The 22,771-nt window shown below is 39.1% G+C and overlaps 2 protein-coding genes across 4 annotated transcripts in view; one reads left to right on the plus strand and one right to left on the minus strand.

Annotated features, from left to right (window-relative positions):
- Positions 1-214: 214 nt before the first annotated feature.
- On the minus strand, positions 215-20,826 carry AP3M1 (adaptor related protein complex 3 subunit mu 1). 3 transcript variants are annotated; one of them, XM_042241152.2, is made up of 9 exons: positions 20,653-20,826; positions 11,861-12,136; positions 10,989-11,160; positions 7,607-7,744; positions 6,065-6,150; positions 5,252-5,385; positions 4,207-4,414; positions 2,759-2,903; positions 215-2,289 (listed from the first exon to the last, which is right to left on the minus strand). In XM_042241152.2, exons 2-9 carry the CDS (start codon positions 12,131-12,133, stop codon positions 2,189-2,191), a joined length of 1,257 nt encoding a protein of 418 aa, XP_042097086.1. In that variant the 5' UTR covers positions 12,134-12,136; positions 20,653-20,826; the 3' UTR covers positions 215-2,188. The 3 variants fall into 3 exon arrangements, with proteins under 3 accessions (XP_042097086.1, XP_004021533.3, XP_011960769.3); XM_004021484.6 differs by lacking the exon at positions 20,653-20,826 and adding an exon at positions 20,061-20,101; XM_012105379.5 differs by lacking the exon at positions 20,653-20,826 and adding an exon at positions 19,640-20,101.
- The window catches only part of ADK (adenosine kinase), a 544,106-nt gene continuing 541,890 nt past the window's right edge, over positions 20,556-22,771 (plus strand). Inside the window, exon 1 of the mRNA XM_012105377.3 lies at positions 20,556-20,641. Coding sequence (XP_011960767.1) covers positions 20,577-20,641 — 65 coding nt within the window. The 5' untranslated portion in view covers positions 20,556-20,576. The remainder of the gene's footprint in view (positions 20,642-22,771) is intronic.

Below are 22,771 nucleotides of genomic sequence, written 5' to 3' on the forward strand. Positions count from 1 at the left end.
TGGGAGACCTGGGTTTGATCCCTGGGTTGGGAAGATCCTCTGGAGAAGGGAAAGGCTACCCACTCCAGTCTGGCCTGGAGAATTCCATGGACTGTATACCATGGGGTTGCAAAGAGACACAACGGAGCGAGTTTCATTTTCAGCCTATTTGAACACTGAGGCATGTGCATCTGAGAATGCTCAATTAACAGTCAAGCTAAAAAAAGTCAACTTGTTGCTTTCATCTTTTTATTGACAGTGTAGCCAGAGCTGGAGAAAGGACTTACTGGATTCCATCAAATTAATAAATACAATAATTTAATTATAAAAGGAAACAGTCTCCTTGGAAGTTTTAGCAGAAGTTACTAGAGGCAAAGGACTCTTGGCATACAATCTGCTGGGATTTGGGAGGGTAGTAGAGAAAGAAAATTAGTCCATATATGGATGGTTGAGGGATTCTGCAGAAAGAAGAACAAATGTATTGATCGCTCTTTTGAGGTATGAACTCTGAAAAGGAAGACATTAAAATGAAAAGCAACTGAACTTGGTAACCAACCTTATGCAAAGGGAATAAACATTTGGCAACATCTTAATTTTAGCTGCCAAGCTGATACTGGTTGTCCTATAAACTGCAAAATGTGATCTTTCAGATTAGATGGAAGGCAGGCTTGGTGCCATAGGCAGCAAAGAATGCTGCTGTGCAGTGGGCTCCCTATATCAGCACCAACCACCAGCCCTTGACAGGAGAATGGGGTGAGTGGAAGGGCTACTGTTAGCATATGGGAAAGGGAATTATAAGTTGAGAAGAACAAAATGAATGGAGTTACAGGGAGAAAACTAATAGCAAGAACAAGCACTTAGATCTTAACTTTATTCTTCATGTCTAATGAACCAAAATAAGTGGGCAAGGACTTCTAAGTCATCCAAGTTAAAAGATAACTGCGGGCTGACTCGCCAACCACAAAGATCAATACAGGTTTATCAATGTTACTGAGGATTTTGTTTCTGCCTTATTATATATGTACTTTCACCTACTTGGTCAGTAGAGTAGAGATATTTAAGTATTCCAGTGACAGTTTCAACAATAGTTTCAGAGAGGAATCTTTTGACTATAGCCTTGGGTAGCACACACTATGTAAAGGGAGTCCCCCTGAAAGCAAAGAATGTAGGCAAACTGAATCCATTAAGAAAAGGAAAGAAAAAAGATAAAAGATTAAAAAAATAATAATTTGACAGTATTGAGGCAGGCACATTTTCTTCCTTTAGCTGAACTAGGGCATGAGGGCTTTAGGCTAATTGGTTCTAAGTGGTATCAGACAAGCTTTATAAAACATGAAGACGGCAAAGGTTCACTTAAGTTTCTCTTTTACTATGTTAGTTTGCTCAAAATCTCAAATGCTTGTGCTTGCAATAACTTCCTAAAAGCAGAAGTAGAAGTAGTGTTCCCTTTTATTACCTTAGAGCATTTGCCCCTTTGATACAAATGACTTTTACTGTGCTAACAGATGAGCTAAGTGGCACAAAACTGAGAGTGTACTTCCTGCAGCAAGGTCCCTATAAATCAAAATCAGCTTTACATAAAAATCTTATTTATAAAAAATACAATACCAAGTACAGTGAGAATGGAGCATGGAGCAGCAGTGCTCCCTGCCAGGGCCATGTGGAGTGGCTTTTGCTACAGTGCTTGCTTAATGGCACAAGTGAAAAGCTGAATAAGGCAAACACTTGAAGAGGCAGTTTTTTGTAAACTTCTTGGGTGGGAGGAACTATTCCTCTGTTGGGACAGATGATTGGGGATGGCTACGATCAAGTGTGACACTTGGCTCCACTTGATACATCACGTTACAGACTAAGACAGCGTCTGCTGGCTGAGACCGGTTCACTTGTTTTAGGGGAGAGGTTATCACTGTAGACTTCTGCCTTGACTGTGAAAATGTGCAGCCTCTAGCTGGTGCCTTCCTATGGAGGAAATCACCTCTAAAACTTTCCTAAGTGACAAGGTACAAATAAGCTAAGTCATTCAGAAGTTTCCTTAGCTTAAAGTTCCTTAAGAACCCTGCATCGATAACTAAGCAACTCTGTTAGCGGTATGTGGCTAGACATAAATGCTTTAACTAGAATATGTATTCCCACCCAATTGGTACCTAATAGTAATACATTGTGATGACGCCTGGAAAACAAATAAATCTTCAGGAATTCTGGCCTCTTCTCATGTCCTCACTTGGAACTTTCCAGCTTTTGTGACGTATTTGACTCCTTTAAATGGCTTATATTTCTCCCCATACATGTCCAAGCGGTTTACTTTTAAGCCTGTGTCAAAAAGAACACATAAGGAAAGGAACAAATTACAGTCCTGGTCACACCAACCAGTACAATATTTGCTTAAGAAACAGTTTACTATACAGTAAATCTGACATTAGCCAGTGTCCATTTCAAGATCTGGAAGCAATGTTCCTTCTAGCATTCACAGATTCAAGTACTAGGAGGGTATGATTTTAGTTCAGATTCCCATATGGACAAGCAATGTCTTTTAAGGATAATTCTACTTTCTTTGAGTATAAATGATTTCTTTCTTTGTGCCTGAATGAGGGTAGGGGTGAAGGGAAGCTATGTGAAATAAGGTGCTCTCCAAAATCACTCTCAAAAATCAAGGAGAGTGAGAGGCATACTGGAGTAGTTGCTCTTTGAAGAGACGGAATGTCAGTTACTCTTCGAAGCTCCTAGCAGCTGACCTCAGCAAAACTCAGTTAACCCTTACACACATCAAATTTCTCCTTACCTGAAATAGCAAGCTGTTGGATCTTGAACTGTATGTTGAGGCTTGGATTCTCTTCTGGCTTGGGAGCCCCAGACTGTAAATTTACCAGTCCTTTAAGACTGGGGAGCTTTTGTGGAGTGATTTTCCCCACATCCCACGTTAGTACCTTAGAAAGAAAAAAACAGAAAACATTCTGAACTATTTATTAAAGACAAATGTTCAAAGACAAGGTTCAAAGACCATAAACTTCTGTAGAAAATAAAGCACAGTGTCTTGGAATAAGAGACCTGGGATTCCCACTGAGTTTTACCACTAGTTAGTTCTGTGACTCTGAATGGGGAGTGAAAAAAGGAGTAGATGCATTTGTTGAGCATCTACTTTTGGATATAATACTGTGCTCAGCACTATTCTCACGCTGTCTCGGAAGTCTGTGATGTAAAACTTTGTCTAATTTTGACAAACAAAGAAACTAAAGCTGGAGTCAGATGACTTGCTGAAGGTCACATAGCTAGAGGAAAGGTTGGGATTTGACCCTAAGGCTATCTGGTATCAAACATCCTTTCCACTATGCCATCTTTACTGTTTCTCTCTGGGCTTAAGTTTAGTTTTCTGTAAAATGAGAAGATGGGCCTAAATCAGTGCTTTTAAACTTTTAGTGATGGAACCCTTTGTTCAAATGAAATACCTAGTGAGGGAGCTCAGTAACAGATGAGAAAATAAAGCTGTTATGGTTGAAGCTGGGGTGAAGGCTAGGGATCTGGAGCTCCTGCTTAATTTCTCAGCCCTGTGTGGTCTCTGGGGAGATTCTTTGACTTCTTAGGAATAGATTAGATGATCTTTAACATTCAATGATTTTATAGTTAAATAAAAAAAGACTTTTCATTTACTATGCAGCTCAATGACTCTATTGAGGAAAAGAATCATTCCTTTACCCAAGCAGGAAGCAGAGAGAAAAATCAGCTTTTACAGTTTCTCTGAACTCCCTCTGCTAGAGGCAAACATATAGAGGGTGAGAAGGCAACTTTCCTAGTCAGCATCCTCTGTAGAAGAGTATGAAATAATGCTTTTAAATTAAAAAGGAAGAGAAAGATCTTAATTTCTTAACAATTAATACACTGTAATATCTATTAACCATTAATAGATTATTATATGCACATAATGCTTTTCTCTTTTTAAAAAGTTTTTATATCTTCCTCATTGAAGAGTTAGTGAACCTCTGGATTATCAATGTATAAGAAAAGGCAGATTCTGAAGGAAGAAGGAATGAATCTCACTTTTCTGCTCATCAACTTAGCAGCAGATGCAAGATTCTCTCCTGTGGCAGAGCACAGCACAATCTGCATTCTAGGCTGTTAGAGCTTTAATTTCAACCAAGATATTAGACCCTTCCCTCTGTCCTCCCATGTCCCCAAATCACAAAATAAGGATTGCAGAAACACTTGCTCACTCTTGATTTTAGGTGACTGTACCTTGGTAACTGGATCAAAAGTATAGCTGCCTTGTGTTGGTGTCAGGTTCATATTCAACACAACTTTCGGCATGTGAACGGTCACCGTGATTGCTTCAATAGTTTTCCCCATATTCTGCTTTGGTCCAATTGTAATATCAAATCTACCACAAGAACTGTTCTCCTTAAAACTGATGCTGTGTTTCACATATACTGGTATTGCCACTAGACTAAAAAGAGAAAGACAGACACAACCACAAAAAACATACAATTAATAGTGTGAGCTCTGGAGGTGGCACAAAAACCCTAGTATAGAATATCCAATACCCGCAGAACCGCAGGTTCAGTATCTGAGCCAGGGCAGTTGAGTACAGCGGTGTTGTGGAACCACTGTGCCAGAAATTATACAATTTCTGAGCAGTAAGTATACAAATCAAGATAAAATTATAGCATCAATAATTGGCACAAACAGTCCTGGTTTCAAGAAATGAATTAAGATCCCAGAGAAAGATAATTTCGAATTACACAAACTAAATATATCAGTTTCTCTGTGATAAGAGCCAAGAAAAAATTCCTCTGCTTTTAAGTTCTGTTTTGATGTTGTCCAAATACTTTCTGATGTTTTCAAGGGACAAACCAGCTACAACCCAGGATGCTAAATCATTCATTTAAACCTCAGTGCAGAGAAGAGTGACTTCAAGCCAGTTAGTTGAGGGATGTCCTGGAGAACTACAGGTAAGTCTGTCTCCTTCTATCAGCCATAATGTCCACAGATCATAGTAAAATTATGGCATGGGTTCATGGTTTCGTCCAGGTTATGCATGGTCCCAAGTGCTTGCTCTAAGGTATATATTTACTATTACTCTATACTCTTAAGATTCAAAGTATACTAATTATATTTTCCGCATATATTTTCACCAGTTTGTTCTGGGTCTCCTGGTGAGCAATGGCTAAAGGGAGCAATGGTGAATTCAAGTAACCAACTGTTAGAATGAAACAGGGAAAAAGTGAGTTCTACACAGCACACTGATAGATGACAGGAGATTATGGTTGATACAACAACATACTTCTGTGAGCTGACACGGTATGATATGAGTCGGAAGTTTCCATCTGGAGGAATAAACGACAGAACTCTTTCAGATTCCCAACGCTTGAACCGAATGCAGGGGTGGAAGCTGACATCATCTAGAAGCCTTGGATTCTGCCATGGAAAAGAGAAGACAAGCATATTCATAAAGTAAAACGAATATGGCAACTCTAGTCAGATATATTATGAGATCTGAGAAATATGCTTCCTTAAGATAAAGCAGTCATGTAAGTTTATTCAGGCTTATCGTTTCACAATGCTTTCAAGTGTACAAATATTTTATATACATTATTATTTGAATTTCAATAATTCAATTCCAGTAATTCCCATGAGGTAGAAAATGTGAGTGGTTTCATTTCCACTTCATAGATGAAAAAACTGAGGTTCAAAGAAAGCTCAAGGCCAGGACAAGTTAGAGGCACAGACAGCATCAGGGCTCAGTTCTCTTAGCAGTTCTCAGTAGTGTAGTATGCCGAATCTAAAATGATGAAAAGATCAATGCCTTTTCATACCAACAGAGCATATAACAACTCAGTAAAAGCAGCACTACATATCCGCAGCAGCCAGCCAGCCATTTAAGCTACTTCTAACATACTCAGAGGCAAAGCCTCTCCACAGCCTATCCATAAAGGCAGTGCTCATCATGTAAGCTACTGTCTTTGGAAGCTGTGCTAGGAATACTTCTTACATAATCCAATGTGATCTGAAAGAAGCATGTATCAGTATTTATCATTTCATTTAGTACTTCATATATATTAGGCACGAAGGAGTTACAAAACAGAGCAAAACTTACCATGAAAGAGAGGGAAAGGTCAGGCATTCCAGAGAGCTTAATGCAAGCATCGATGACCCCCTGAATTTCTGCAAAGACTGTAGATCCTAAAGGAATAATAAAGGTATCACTGGAATATGCATGCATTCTAGTAAAGTAGCTCTACCCTACTAGAGCTATCACTATATCTGAAGTAATGGAGATATCTCCCAGGTGTCAGACATACTGAAGCTTTGTACATCTATTAAAAGGTTAGTGGACAGAGGATCCATTACACCAGTTTAGACAACTTCTTTACTGAGTGCCAAGGCTGTTCCTGTCTCCGGTTGGAACAGGATGATTCTAAGGAAAATCAAACCCATCCTTATCTTTATAGAGTCAGCCTTGTAAGACTGCTGGATGTGAAGTTAAAATACTTTTTTTCCACTGACTTTTAAAATTAAAAAAAAAAAAAACTATTCAATTTTTAAAGGTTACTTTCCATTTATAGTTATTACAAAACATTGGCTATATTCCCTGTGTTTTACAGTGTACTTGTGAGCCTGTCTTACCCCCAGCTGTTTGTACCTCCCATTCTCCCACCCCTTTACTGCCCCACTCCACACTGGTAAACACTAATCTGTCCTCTGTATCTGTGAGTCTGCTTTTTTTTTGTTAAATTCATTTGTTTGTTGTATTTTTTAGATTCCACATATAAGTGATATATAGTATTTATCTTTCTTTATCTGGCTTATTTCATTTAGCATAATGTTCTTCAAGTTCATCCATGTTGTGCAAATGGCAAAATTTCATTCATTTTTATGCTGAGTAATTTTCCATTGTGTACATATATACATCTTCTTTATCCATTTATCTGTTGATGAATACTTAAGCTGCTTCCACATCTTGGCAACTGTAAATAATGTTTGTTTGAACATTTTTTTTTTTGAAGTTCAAATATTTTAAATAAAATTAGCCAAGTTTCTAATGAAATGTTAAAAAGTAGGAACCATAATTCTTTAACAGTACAGCAACTATTCCATACAATGGAATTTTTATAATAAAAATGCAACTCACTGTAGAGATAATTGTCTGTAATTCACAGTAAGTCATTTTCACATACCAACTAGTGGTGTGACCTTTAACAGGTTATTTAACTCTTCTAAGTCTCAGTTTCCCCATACATAACATGTGAGAGTTGGACTAGATATCTTTAGTAAAATATTACGATTCTAATACAGTACTGTTCTTCAGTCTGGGGTCTTTACTAGAAGGACTGCACACAAAGTGGTTGTAAAAAGTATGGTGCACAGTAGACATACACTACATATCAGGCTGGATAAATGGCAAGATAAATGAATACACGATAATTAGCTTAAAGTAAGGTTATTTACTCTGATTTACAAACGTTTGGCATTTCTCAACTAGTGGTTATGAAAATTGTATGTAACCCCTGGGCAAAATAAACAGATTTGAAAACGAATGCCTTTCCGGTACATGATACTGCCAAGGGATATCAGTTTTCTGTTCCGCTTCTGTCACCTGAATGGTTTTCCCCCGATAAGAAAACATGCACCCAATTACCTGATTTATCTATAATTGCATCTATTTCTTCAACAACATCAAAATAGGCTTCATTGTTTGTGTACTTTACCCCTGCGCGGCGCCACGGAATGTTGGACAGCTGCCCAGTGGGGAGTGTGTCCCCAACGTTACTACTGCCTAGAAATCAGAAAAATAGAAAGCAAAGCTAACATATAAAACGGTCAGAAAAAAAAAACCCTCAAATAGTTTAGCTGCTTGTTCAATGTTTGAGTTTCTCTCCACTGAAGTTGTAAATGGTTTACAGAATTGTCAGAGACATATCCATATCAACATGATCAAATTTCTAGAAGACAGAAATAGGCCACATGGTCCTGTGTTTGTCTGCCAAGCCAGGTTAAATTCATTTGCTTATCTTCTGCTTCCTGTGTGCTACAGTAGCCTAACCTAATTCCAGTGGCTCAACTACGGAATCTCCTCCTGCTGCCACTAATGAAAACAGGCGACATGTTTCAAAATCCTTCGCTGATTAAATGTTTGCACTGAGAGTACAGAGTGATAAGTAGGCCATTTGGTGTTCAGCTTGAATTATACATGAGATGCTGCCAAACAGGCCTCTCATGTGGAGAGTAACTGGATGTGGAGTAACTGGATGAAGAACATACTCTGGCCTTTTAACATTTTAAGGTCAGCACATTCATATGGTACCCATATGTGATATGGAAAATGTTCAAAATCTGGCTAATTTCCTGGTTAACTGACATATGTCTGAAAATAAGTCTGGTTGTCCAAAACATATACCCTTGAGCTGTGACACTTTAACATTCTGGTTAATTTACATTTCCAATTCAAAAGTAGTACATGTTTAACAACAACAACAACAACAAGTGAAAAATTAAGAAAAGTAGCTAAAAACTATCTTCCTATTATAGAAATATAGCTACTATTAACATTTTGGTGTATGTATTTCTTCAAACATTTCCCTCTGGAGAAGGTAATGGCAACCCACTCCAGTGTTCTTGCCTGGAAAATTCCATGGACAGAGGAGCCTGGGGCTTGGCAGGTTACATGACTTAGCGGCATACAAACACAGACACACACACACACACGCTGGACAGAGGAGCCTGGGGCCTGGCGGGTTATAGTCCATGGGTCGCAGAGAGTCAGACACGACTTAGCGACACACACACACGACACACACTCCCCCTCAGAGCAGGTTGCATCTATTATTTTTCTTCTATTTTGATAATTTTGCTTTCTTTTTGATTTCACTGTAAAATATATAATTGACCCTTGAACAACACAGGCTTTAGGGGTGCTGATTCCTGTGCAGATGAAAATCCATATATGATTTTATAGTTGGCCTTCTCAAAACGTGGTTCTGCATTAACAGATTCAATCAACTGCGTGGACTGTGTAGTACTATAACATGTATTTATCGAAAAAAATCTAGATTTCAGTGGACTCTTGCAGTTCAAACCCATGTCTGGTTGTAGTTGCAGTCCAATCATACATACAACTTTGTAGTGTGATTACGCTGATGATCCCGTCTCCAACGCTGCTGCTTTCCAGAATTTTCTAAAAAACACTGCTTTAATCTTCCTTCTCAAAACCTTGAAATGCTATCCCACTGGTTTTATGATAAAAGCTAAATATTTAGCCTAGTGTTCAAGGACTTCCTCAACTTAACTTTTTATCTCATGACTCAACTGAAAAACAGCTCTGCTTCTATTAAACAGGTTAAAACAATTCAAGATTTTTCCACTGTGTGTTTTCTCATATGGTTCTATCTATGAAGAATGTTCTTATTCCTCCCTCCCTTCCTAAATTCTTTTGATTCTCCAGATCCCTGCCCTAGGGCCACCCACTACAGTTCAAGAGAGATTACTTCACCCACTGAACCACTCTCTTGATCTTTATTGTGTATTATAAACTTTAGAATTTTTTTGTGGGGATATTTATTTATAATTATGGGCAACTTGTTATGATTGTGCGCTTTTTTTTTTTCCTTTCTTGGCAGTGCTGCATAGCTTGTGGGATCTTAGTTCTCCAACCACGGAATGAACCCAGGTCCCAGCAGTGAAAGCACCAAGCCCTAACCACTGGCCCACAAGGTATTCCACATTCCGTCTTTTTTTCATTTAATAGCACATGATGTGTACCCTCTAATGTCATGACACTGTCTATAAAGTTATGGAATTGTTTTTCAGAATCTTACACTGTTATTTATATGTTTTAATTTTTTCCCCTCAGTTTCTCATCCAGAGTTTACATTTTAGGAACAAAAAAATCTCATCTTATCTTTCCTTAAATTTCTCCTGACACTTATTCTTGAGGATGAGGATGAATAATGGAAAGATCACTTTCTTATAGACCTTGCTTACCCATTTTTTAGGCCAGTGCGCTTGGAAAGGAGTTTGCAATGGTGGATAGTATGCATGGAGTATGTATGGGGTATATACATGGAGTGGTACTTAACAGTTCATAGAAATTTTTCTCTAGAAGACTTTGATACTTTCAAAAGAGTATTGTCATCTGAATAGCTCTAATTTCTAGCTATACTTAAGAATTAAAGCAAAATTAGAAGTTTGCAACACAAGTACAAGGGCCCATAATGCATGAAATCTCACAAATACACTTATTTTCTCTTTAATGCATCTTTTATATGTGTAAAATAAAGACCTGAAGGAGGTAACATATACTCTATGGTGCAGAATCTTAAACTTTCTATACTCTAGTAATTGTGCGGTATGCAGTGGTAAAGAATCCGCCTGCCAATGCAGGAGATGCAGGCAGCATGGGTTCAATTCCTGCGTCAGGAAGATCCCCTGGAGAAGGAAATGGCAACCCACTCCACTATTCTTGCTTGGTAAATCCCATGGACTGAGGAGACTAGAGGGCTACAATCCATAAGGTTGCAAAGAGTTTGGACGCGACTTAGCGCCTGACACAGGGTAATGCCAGTTTTAAAATGCTACTTTTTAAATTTTATTTTTTGTTTTTTCCCCAGCTTTATTGAGATGTAATTGACATAGAACAGTGTATTAGTTTAAGGTATTCAACATAATTATTTGATATACATATTACAAAGTGATTACTACAATAGTTAACAGCAGCCACTATACTGGCTTATGGTTAACTGGGATAATTTATTCAGTGTTACTATTGTGTTAAACAATAGTAATAATATTGCTGTAGTTTTGAAGCAAAACTTATAACAAAAGAGTAATAACCAAAAACTCTATCATTTAAGATATAGGCTCTTTTCAAGAAAAGAAATATACTGATATATCCATTTTAACATTACCACTAACTATAATTCTGGCCAAAATGGACTACCTTAATAATCTGCCAGATCATAAGCAAAAATGAATTGTTTACGAAGTTTTAATGGCTTAGTTCCTAATAGACTGTTTTACCTTACCTGTAATAGAGTTGACGACAGAACGCAGAATTGTTGGTGGTTTAATCAATTCTTTCAAGATGTTAGATTCAGTAGCCAGTGGAAATCCATTGTCTAGCATTTCTTCCAAGAGCTCATATACTATGACCACATTATCCTTAATTGCAGCCTCCGAACACTCACCAAAGTAGTCCTAATAAAACATACATAGTATTGCACAATGGAAGGCATGAAAAAGGTTTGCTAAATATTTTTTATTCTATTATAAAGGGCATATTTACAGTAGCATAATTCACTGTTTAAGATGTTGAAAATATGTAAACCAGAGGGAAAAAAGCCCTCTATAATTCTATATACGATTTCTCAATATTTTCTTAATATTTTTAGGTTGAACTGAATTCCTACTACAAATTATGCCAGAAAGTACACTGAAATGTTAAAACAGAATAAGAACTATAAACTTCATTTTCCCTGATTAGGTACTCCAAAAGACACAGATCAGTTTTAAACTACTGGTACATTAAGCAAGACAAGACAAAAAATGAAATGTAAGTAATGCAAGATTTCATAACCTATAAAAACTTTGGTGCCATTCAAAGAATTGCATGTGGAGGGCACTATTATTTCCTGATGACATAATTTATAATACATTAAAAAAATACAGTTTCTATGACCAGGAGATTGTTCTGTTCTCTTAAAACAGGGGCAGCCACATGTACTACTTGTATACCCTATTAAAAAGGTTTACGTTTTATGAACTTATGCTTAGTTGGAAAGAAGAGGGACAGAGAGACAGGGAAACAGACTATATATCAAAATTAAAGAATATACTTATGTCCCACCTCCAACTAACTTGAATAATCCAACTTCAAAAGACTTGATGAATAACCAACCTGAAAAGTGTCAGCAACTCGATGTAGGAACTCAATTACAAAGAGAGGTGGTACTTCAGTCTGTATGACGGAGACAAAGAAGAGCTTATCCCGGTAGATACTGATGAGGTAGTGGTGAGGTGTTGAAATAACAGGTGGTACATTTTCAACATCAGCAGCTTTCTCTTGAGCTTCAAAGAAATAATCGCAGACAGACTGGCTCACGACGCTCTTCCAGTGCTTCTCTAGAAATATGTCACCGGAACAGTTTATGAGAAACAGACTGTGGATCATTTTCTGTGGGAGGAAAAATGTTAAAATTTAGTATGTATCAAACAAAAGTATCTTTGTATTATCTGGACACCAAAACCAGACAAAGGCAATTCAAGAAACAGACCAACATCTGTAGACAGAGGTAAAAATTTTCAATAAAATACTAGCAAACTGAATCTAGCAACATATAAAAAAGATCATAAACCTGACCAAGTGGGATTTATGCAAGAATGCAAGGCTGGTTCAAAATAAGAAAATCAATCAATATACAATTCTCATAAAAGACAAAAATATTATTATTTCAAAAGGTACAGAATATCATTTGACAAAACCCAACCACCTTTGTGATAAAAACATTTAAACTAGCAACAGAAAGAAACTTCCTCAGCCTGATAATGAGCATCTGTGAAAATCCTTTAGCTACCATTTAATGCTTAAAGACCAAAAGCTTTCCCTCAATATAAAGAACAAACAATACTCCATTTTCACTACTTCTTTTCAACGTGGTACTGGAGGCTCTAGCCATGACAACCAAGCAAGAAAATGAAACGCTGCAGCTATGTGCGAAAACAGTGTCGAGTTCTTCAAAAAGTTAAAGACAGAGTTACCAAACGACCCTACAATTCTACTTTATACTCAAGAAAACTGGAAACATATGTCCATACAAACACTTGTACACAAATGGTTGTAGCAACATTATTTATAACAGCCAAAGAGTGGAGATAATTCAAATGTATATCAATTGATGAATGGATTCATTAACCAAATAATGGATAAATAATACTGATAGATATCTGAAATAAAATATTTAGCCATAAAAAAGAGTGAAGTACTAGTACATGCTACAGCAGAATGGATCTTTAAACATTATGCTGGCCAGATACAAAAGACCATAGATTGTATGATTCCATTTGTATGAAACGTCTAGAACAGGCAGATCTATAGAGACAGAAAGTAGGTTAGCCGTTGCCAGGGGCCGGGTAGAGGGAGAAGAATGGGGAATTACTGGTTTTACATTTCTTTTTGAGGTGATAAAAATCTTCTAGAATTAGAAATGATGGTTGTACAACTTTGTGACTATACTAAAAACTACTAAACTTCACATTTTTAGAATACTGTGCAGTTTAGTTTTTAGTATTAAAAAAGGTAAGTTTTAATTTATTTTAATTAACACAAAGTATTAATACTCTGCAACACATAAGTCTACCCCCAGATGGATTAACAGAAATATGTACAAATGTACACAACAAACATGCATAAAAATACGCTGTAGTAGTGGAGACTATTACCAGTTATTAACAGTAAATGGGAAAATAAACTAATATATTAAAATGAAACAGCAATGAAAATGATGAATTATTGCTACATGAAACAAAATATGGACAAATCTTACAAATACAATACTGAACAAAGCTAGACACAAAAGGATACATGCAGTATGATTCTATTTATATTAAGTTCTAGAACAGACAAAACTACTCTATAGTTAAGAGAAATCAAATGGTTTCTATTATGAAGGAGAATGGGGTGGTGACTTAAGTGAGGCATAAGGTTGGCCTTCTAAGGTACTGGTAATGTTTTATTTCTTGATCTAGATGATGGTTACAAGTTGTGTTCATTCTGTGTTAATTTATTGGGTTTTATGTTAACAGCTTGAATACTTTCCTGAGTGTTAGTTATACTTCAAATAGAGTTTATTGTCCTTGTAATGTGGGAGACAGTGGACAAATATCTAATTACGTTAACTTGCTCCTTTCTTTTATATGAATAATATCAGTACCAGAAACTTAGTCTAGAGGTTCATTCATTCAAAATTACAGTGCTGAATGATAAATGTAACCTAAGGAGAAAGAATGTAAAATCTATTAATATAGTTTCTAAGCATGAAGACCAATTGCAAAGAGGAAAGGAAGAGTTTCCAGAATGAATTCAATTCTATCAACAGGGAAAACGATGACAACCTGACCAGTTCTTTTCAGAGGAAGTCATTTACTTAATGAAAGCAGTTGACATTTAAAGACTATCTGATGATTTCCTCTTCCCATGTGGTGCATGTTAAATAGTTATTAATTTAAATAATACTAATTAATAAGATGTGCTTTAGTAATTACTGTATTAATAAATATGGGTGCTGTTAATAGTTTAGGCTTCCTATTTATTAGAAAGAGAAAATGTTTCTTTGTTCAAAGGCATCTCTACTTAGCCAAGTAGTCAACTTTGATTGAGTTGGCAGCAATAAACCCTGACAGCTAAGGCTTTTAGTTCAGTCGCTCAGTGGTGTCCGACTCTTTGCGACCCCATGAATCGCAGCACGCCAGGCCTCCCTGTCCATCACCAACTGCCGGAGGCTTTGGACCTACTAAATTTTTCCAGATTAATAGCCATACTCAGTCACCCAGTCATGCCTGACTCTTTGTGACCCAATGGACTATAGTCTGTCAGTCTCCTCAATCCACGGGGTTTCCCAGGCAAGAATACTGGAGTGGGTAGCCATTTCCAGATAAATATCTGGAACCTGCTAAATGTTTCCACTTTATCTAGTCAGATGCCTTGTTTAATAAGTTTGCTTTGTGTCAGTTGCCATTTGAGTAGCACCACTGGAATACAGAGACTTGCTATTCAGAACCTACTGACTTTTAACTATTACCTCTGCTCTCTGATATGTTTAAAAATAAAACAAGGAAAAGGGGTATCCAGAAATAAGATATGTGACTAAAGCTGCATTATGATACCTTCTGTGGAATAAAATTTTCATCTGAAATATAAAGTACGGATTAAAGTGGAACTTTTGTAATCAATGCAATGAGACCCAGATTTGAGCACTTCAGGAGAGCCATCTATGGAATATAGCATCTTTCACAATAACTAATTTTCAGCTTCAAAGTGTTTTATTCATTAAAGATAAATGAATTAATAATATCTAAAACTGAATACTTACTGTGGGCCACACACTATGCCAGGCACTTTACTTACATTATCTTCTTTAATCCTCATAATCAACGCTATAAATACTTATCCCCATTTTGCAGATTAGACAAGAATGTCTGGAAATAAGTCAATTATCTAAGGTCATGCAGTTAAGTGTCAGAGCTAGGATTCAAACCCACATCCAGTTGAATCTTGAGCTCCTGTTCTTACTTGCCTCTTAGAAACTAATTATCATGAACACACTCTACTGTAGTAATATTTCCTGTAATGATGGCCATGTTCTCTACCTCTGCTGTCTAATATAGCAGCCACTAGTCACATGTGAACACTTGAAATGTGGCCAATGCAACTGATGTACTGAAGTATTAAATTTAAGTAACTACATGGAGCTAATGGTTATCATATTGGACTGGGCAGCAAATGTGCTGTTTGAACTTAAAATATAAGAGAATGAGTTGAAGGATATGTTTCTTGTTTAGTTAGAAGCCAAATGTATTCTTTTTTTAAAAAAATTTTATTTATTTATTTGGCTGCTCTGGGTCTTAGTTGTAGCATGTGGGATCTAGCTCCCTGACCAGGGATTGAACCTGGGCCCCCTGCACTGGGAGCTCAGAGTCTTAGCCACTGGACCACCAGGTAAGTCCCCAAATGTATTCTAATAAATTACATAGAGCAGAAATTATGTTTGAGAGAGCTGACATAGTTATCTTCACCTATTTATCCTAAAGAAAGTATAGTTCGCATGGATCTTTGGTACTTTACTGCTACAATATACCCTAAAAAAGCTGCTTGTTGTTGAATAAGTGACTTCGTAGTTTCTTTATTTGAAGGGCCAGATTCCTACTTGTCGTCCTAAGCTGGTGAAAAATTCTTTCCAGGAAAAGTTTCCACCAAAGTTGTTTTTATTGGCACCGTCCAGGTCTCAGAAGAATAGAGTAAGTCAAACCACCATCTGGATTAACTGCTATTGTCCTGAGTGCTGATATGAAAGCATAGTACTTGCACCTTTCAACAGCGCGCAGCTTTAAAACCGACCTTAATCTTCTATTACAGGGAAAGAGAGCTTATTTCTTTTATCCATATTAAGACCAAGGGCCTAGTGCAAAAAACATATACTACATGCAGCTGTGTAAATTAAGTTGTTTCTTTAGCTTCTTATCCTTTGAGTAGCCGCAGTTACTTCTTCCATTATTTTAATAGACTTTCTGGGAAAGCTACCACAACTATCATTTTGTTCCTAGTGACTTCAGAGTCAGAAAACAGCATTCTCCCAGCTTATATTAAAGCCACTTAAGAAACTGTGTTTAGAGGCAGTTCCATCAGAGCTTCAATTGCAGCTTAAATATTTCATAAACCCTCTTCACTGAATGTTGAACACATGCAGCCTGATGATTCACAAACAATGCAATCACAATAGTCAAAATGAAGAGAGTGACTAAAAAAGAAAATGTATTCCTTCTGCACATAACAGAATGGAAGCACAGAAGGGCATGTATCTAAGGTGAGAGAATGAAACCAGAAAATATTTTAGTCATTCTGATTTTTAAACAATATTTGGACCATTGTTCATTCAACAAAGTTTTGTATGTTTTCTATATCAAGCAATGGGGATACAGTTGAATAAAACAGAGTCTCTGAACTCAAAGCATTCAGAGTTCAGCAAAGAAGGCAAACAATTTAATACAGTAAGATAACAGGGGAAAAACAGTGTGCTATAAAAGTCCACAAGGCTTCAAGGTGAGAAAGAACATAAGGTAAAGAAATCCAGTACAAATTTAGCAACTTCAGAAGGTGGATGGAGGTGGTGAGATAAAAATGGAGAAAAGCAGATATTGGTTCACTTTGTTCCCAGTGCAATGCAAAAAGTCATTTTTAAAATGGTTTTATGCAGGGGATTCATGCAATCCAATTTATAGTTTTAAGAAAGATCACACTATGGAAACTGGATAATTGGGCAATTGAATATTGTGACATTAGCTGAGAGATGACTTATGTGGTGGCCTACACTAGAGTGCTGACAATACAGATGAAGCAAAATGAAAAGGTAAGAGAAACATTTAGGGTTGAGAAAAGTTTTGGGGGTAGAGACGGGGCAGTGGACATGAGAGGGAAAAGGAGGAATTTAGTTCTGGTCCTATATAATCTGACCCAATTCCGGATATATTTGACCCCAATGGATATATTCAAAACACCACTGTATACAGAGGTCTGGTGCTTCAGAGGGAAGCCAAACTGGAGACAGATTTGTGAGTACTGTAACTATGATTTTTTATTAATGGAAATTATAACAAAAGGAGGCTAAAACTGCAAACAGAGAACGTATATAGTAGAAGAGAACCTAGAGAAAGAACTTCAACATTTGAGAAGCATATGGGTCAAGTCGGCCTACAAAAAGAGTGACAAAATGTGGCTGAAGATGGATAAGGAAAAAAAAGGGGGCAGAGTTTTTAGTAACTAGAGTATGTCAGTCAGTGTGTTTCCAGAACAATGGAGCGGTAAACATTTTAAATGGCACAAAGAGGTCAAGCTATAAGAAAAACTTAAAATATCTGTTATTTTACAGTGTTCCTCAACTTTTTTTTTCATTATTGCATCTGAAGAGGCCTTTTCAGAACCCCATTCATTATTAATTCCCCATTCCTCCATAAAATTATTAAAATCATAGAATATTTCTGTACACCTCTTTATGTACCATAAATATCTGTGCTTTATACATAAAAAGTATGATTTTTTTTTCCTCATAAGAAGCAAATTTTGTCCCTGATGAGAATGTACAATTTAGAGGCTATTGGTGATCTCAGTGAAAGAAGTTTCATTGTAGCTCAGTGGAACAGTGGCAAAAAGATATACTACAGTGGGCTGAAAAGGACATAGCAAGAAATGGGAAAAACAGAGATAAGGAGAGTAGATGATACAGTCAAAAACTATAGCTGTGAAGGAGATAAAAAGGCAAGAAAATAAAGGGGAATAGTTCATAAAGTTAAGGAAGGATATTTTTAAATGCTGAAGGAAAAATGTGAGTAGAAGGGAGGCTGATGATGTAGGAGAGAGGGAATAAGTTAAGGAACTCTGAGAAGGTAGGGGAGGATGGCACTGGGAAACTCAGTGAAAGCATGTGTCTTTCCTAAGGAGAAGGGGCACTTTCCCTTCTTTAAACAAAAGGAAAGCAGATTTGTATACTTGGTTGCAAGATGATGGCTTCTATTTTCTCTGTCCAAAAGAAGAAAAGGTCATTTGTTGAGAAAGTGAATTTCTCCTCTCTACAAATACCATTTGTTATGTGTGAAGAGCTACTTAAATATATCTAGTCTGCAGGGAACTCCAACAGTCTATTATGTTGACTGTTTAGAAACCCTGTAAAATCCTAAGATTCAGTAAGAAAAGCTAAACCTTGTTGCCAAGAGAGCTTCCCAACTAAAGGGATATTAGGATTCCGGTAATTTTTCTCTCATCTCAATCCTCTACTTTTCCTATGGTTCATCTGAAAGTGTCCTCTGTCCTTTGCAACAGTAATCCTTTCACCTCTAATTCTGATCCCATCCCCTCTCCTCTCTTCCAAGGTCTTACTTCTTCTTTCTTGAATCTTTAATCTTATACATTAGTTACTTGCTCATAAAGTGCCTTGTATCCTTTAAAGCAAACAAACCCCAAACATTTTAGGGAGCTTGCAAACAATTTTTCTCTTCATGCTCCACATGAAGAAGCATTGGTCTACACTTGCAGTCTCTCCTCTCAATAACTGACTCTTATTAAAGCAGTTCTTGGAAATGACCCAATGCCTTCTTAATCATCAATTCCAACAACCTATTCTCAGACTTCAACTTCCTCCTTTGATCCTTGCAGCATTTCATGTCGCTGTTAGGTGTCTGCCAAACAAAACAAATACTTCTTACCAAATTATATGAAACTTCACCTGTTTTGGTTCTCACCTGGAAAGTTTCTTTCTGGTTTGCTTATCAGAATGTTTTTTTTTTTTCAACCTTTCATCTCCATCTAAACTACTATCTCAAAATGGATATAGCCCAAGTCCTACAAAATTCCTCCTTCTCATGTGGTGTTGTTTAGTTGCTAAGTCCTGTCCGACTCTTTTGCGACCTCATGGAACTGTGTAGCCCGCCAGGCTCCTCTGTCCATGGGATTTCTCAGGCAAGAATAATGGTGGGTTGCCATTTTTTCCTGACCCAGGGATCGAACCCGGGTCTCCTGCATTGGCAGACAGATTCTTTACCACTGAGCCACTTGGGAAACCCTTCTCAGGTGAAGACTACTAATTTGAAACAAGTATCAACAAGTCTTCCCTGTAGCTCAAAGGGTTAAGAATTCTCCTGCAATGCAGGAGACCACGGTTCCATTCCTGGATCAGGAAGATCCTCTGGCGAAGGGAATGGCAATCCACTCCAGGATTCTTGCCTGGAAAATCCCATGGACAGAGGAGACTGGGGGGTTCGTGGGGTCGCAAAGAGTCGGACACGACTGAGCAACTACTACTACACTATCAACTTCTTAATCAAGCTCCAACTTCAACCCAAATCCAACTGTCACCTCCTCAGTTTAGATTCCTATTAACTCATTTTTGAAGAACTGCAACACCCTTCTCACCGTATTCCCCGAGGCTCATCCAGGTGCCACCCTCTAACAGGAGGCCCGCTCGCGTCAGCTAGGGATTTTGTCCTCCAAAGCAGAAGCCTGGGGTTGAGGTCCGAGCTGTTGGTACTCCAGCTCTCCGTGCGTGACAAGACCTTTTTCCCGCGCCGAAGCACGACGAGCGACCCCAATGAGCCTGAACCTCTTGAGCTTGAGGTCTGAAAACACTGGGCTGTTAGGTGCACCGTTCCCTTCCGGCCTAGCTGGCAAGAAGAACCGGAAGGCCGGGAGGAAGGCGCGGCTTCGGTTCACAGCACCAGAGGCGCTTCCACACCCCTGGCTGGAAGCCGGAGCTCTAGCTACTCAGTCTACTTCCCAGCTTTCGTGATGTCCCCTGTCCGTAGACCACCCCTCTCTCCCCCGCCCTCACACTCACCCCGGCTCCTGGGCCCGTCAGTGATTAGACGCGAGGTCCTCTCCGGACCGAGGCTGAGACAGCTGAGAAAGCCGCGAGGACCCTGCAGTTGGGATGCCCAGTAGATTGCCTGAGTAACAGCATCAATATAACCAATAGTTTTGGGAAGAGTAAACGAGCGGGAAGACGCTGAATGAGAAGACGTCTTTCGAATTTTAGGATATCATCTTCTGAATCATCCAGGTCTAGAAGAATGGGAGCGTTCACCTCTTTTGGACTCAGGCGCTCATCTGCAGCCTAAACCAGTCTGGGGTGTCCCTGGAGTTGAGCGCGCGGGGTCTGGAAGAGCTGCGTACCAGCCAATGGGTAAGGCCAAGAGGTAGGGCCAAAAGACTGGGGCTGGGAGAGGCACGAACTGGGAGGAGCCAAAGGGGCGGGGCTTAGTGACAAGGAGGCGGTGATGCGGCCAGGGGGCGGGGAGAGGGAGCCGAAGGGGTGGGGCGAGCCGTGGCGCGTAAGTGAGGTGGGAGCGCGAAGATGGCAGCGGCTGAGGAGGAGCCAAAGCCCAAAAAGCTGAAGGTGGAGGCGCCTCCAGCGCTGAGGTGAGCCCTACCTGACATAGGGTGGAGGGCGACGATGCCTGCCGCTAGCCAGGGGCCACGTAGGGTTGCGCGACAGAGGCGCTGGGTGGTAACCTCAACCCCCGGCATGAGGCCAACGCACGGGACGGGTAGCTCTGGTAGTTGCCCGCGGGGCTGCGACCCTTTGCCCGCTGTCCGTCCAGTCTGGCCCAGTCGCCGCAGGCTCCTGAGACGCTCCGCCGCCCTTGACCAATCAGAGCGCCGGCCGGGGTGCGGAGCCGGCTTTGGGCAGGCTGCCGGCGCCACGTGGGAGCCCGCCCCCACTTGGCTGTGCGACCCGGGAGGACCGGACCGGACCCGATCTGAGCCGAGTCAACCGCGGTCACCTCCTCTTCCCTGGGAGATGACGAGGAGAATGCCCAGCGACTGGCCTACCCTGAGGCAAAGATAGAATTCTTGGGTATTTTTCGTAAAGGTCGCGGAAGGGCGCTTTGACCTTCCTTTTAGCACTTAGGTAGATCTGAATGCTGGTACCTTTGCAAATCCTCTACCGGGAACCAAGACCCCGCCTCCGAGGCTTTGCTGGAGTGGGGTCGGGGGCGTGGGGATGGCGTTTGCCAAAATGGTTAGGAAAGGTTAATTTTTCTTCTTTGCACATTTGGCAGCAGTGGAGATAGTTCCGCACCTAACATATGATTTGATGTTGCAACTTTTACTTACAAAACGTTACTGGTTAAAATATTCGTTTCTGATAAGTATAAAGTGGAGTATGCACGTTTCTGGATGATTTTGCAATGCTCTTTGGAAGGCAGTGGGTTTTCTATGTAAAGCTAGATATATAAAACTGATTTAAAACTATTGGGACACTCCTGATTATACAAATTTAGTTTCTTCCAACATGACCCTTCTTCACTTTTGAAAGAACTAATCTTTCATGTTTGAAAAGATCACTTAGGAGTCCGGTGGTCTGTTCACGCTGTTTTCAATGGATAATTATGAAATCCCTGCCAGTATCTTTAATATATTCATATTACCTTCAAAGGGCCAAAGTGTTAGTGTGCCTACCTTATATAAAGAAAATAAACTTTTTTTTCTCCCCCACGACTCAGGTTGTCTGTTTTCGTTTTAAGCTTTCAAACTACAGACTAAAGCAAAGGCTTTTAAGTCAGACCTACCTGAATTTGAGTTGTTAGGAGAAGCAAACTGAAACCGCCCACCCTGGCCAGGCACTGTAATAACCATTTGCCATGAGTTATTTTACCATATGAGGTCATGGTAAGGGACACGGAATTAACAAGCCACCATTAACCAGATGTATTTGGGAAGGGTTAAAAGGAGGCATCATGTGTCCAACCATCTCCCAGAATCTTTCTCACTGGCATCCATCTTGGCTAAACGGTGCCTGTTCCACCAGGAAGGACCCTGAATCAGAAAGATTGGCCAAAGACAACCCGAAAACTAATCCATCACCTAAAACTTCAGACTTCAAGAAACTGTGACAGAGCAGTTCTCCTGGGTTGTGTTAACCTACTGCTCTCCGGCAGGCGTCCCTTTCCAATAAAGTCCCTTGCTTGGTCAGCATGTGTGTCTCCTTAGATAATTCATTTCTGAGTGTTAGACAGGAGCCCACTTTTGGGCCCTGGAAGGGGTCCCCCTTCCTGCAAGAAAGGCATATGCTTTCCTTGAAAAGCACCTTCTTAACAAAGTTTCCTGTACCAAATTGGAAGACAGCTCCAACTTTTCCCCCTCCTATCCTACTGAAGATGCAGCCCTTAGATTTTTCTCTTCTGCTCCTCCATTTTCAAAGTGCTTTCCTGTTTTACAGATGAGAAAATGGAAGCCCAGATGAAACAATAAAGGAACTGAAGTTTGAACAGAAAGAATCTGGGTGCAAGTTCATTGTTATTTGACTTTACTATACCTACTTTTATACAGTCACCCAAGATATGCTTCTCTCTGACTATGCAGCCTTAAAAATAATCATAAAAAATAATGTTTAATATGTATTGTTTCAGCATTTTGCCTATTTTAACTCATTCAATCCCACAACCACCCTTCAAGGTAGACACTATATGTCCATTTTACCAAGGAGGAAACAGGTATAGAGAAGTTAAGTTAACTTTATCGAGGTCAACTTTATTAACTTCACAT

The sequence above is a fragment of the Ovis aries genome, chromosome 25 (assembly GCF_016772045.2).
Source record: "Ovis aries strain OAR_USU_Benz2616 breed Rambouillet chromosome 25, ARS-UI_Ramb_v3.0, whole genome shotgun sequence".
NCBI lineage: Eukaryota > Metazoa > Chordata > Mammalia > Artiodactyla > Bovidae > Ovis > Ovis aries.

Bases quoted from the DNA above. Each gene is read 5' to 3' on its own strand.
- AP3M1 (XM_042241152.2), bottom strand. From the start codon at position 12,133: ATGATCCACAGTCTGTTTCTCATAAACTGTTCCGGTGACATATTTCTA. The intron at 4,415-5,251 runs GTATGTTGTTGT...TTCTCTTTTTAG, and splicing joins TACCGTGTCAGCTCACAGAA to TCTAGTGGCAATACCAGTAT. The intron at 2,290-2,758 runs GTAAGGAGAAAT...TTTTTGACACAG, and splicing joins CCAACAGCTTGCTATTTCAG to GCTTAAAAGTAAACCGCTTG.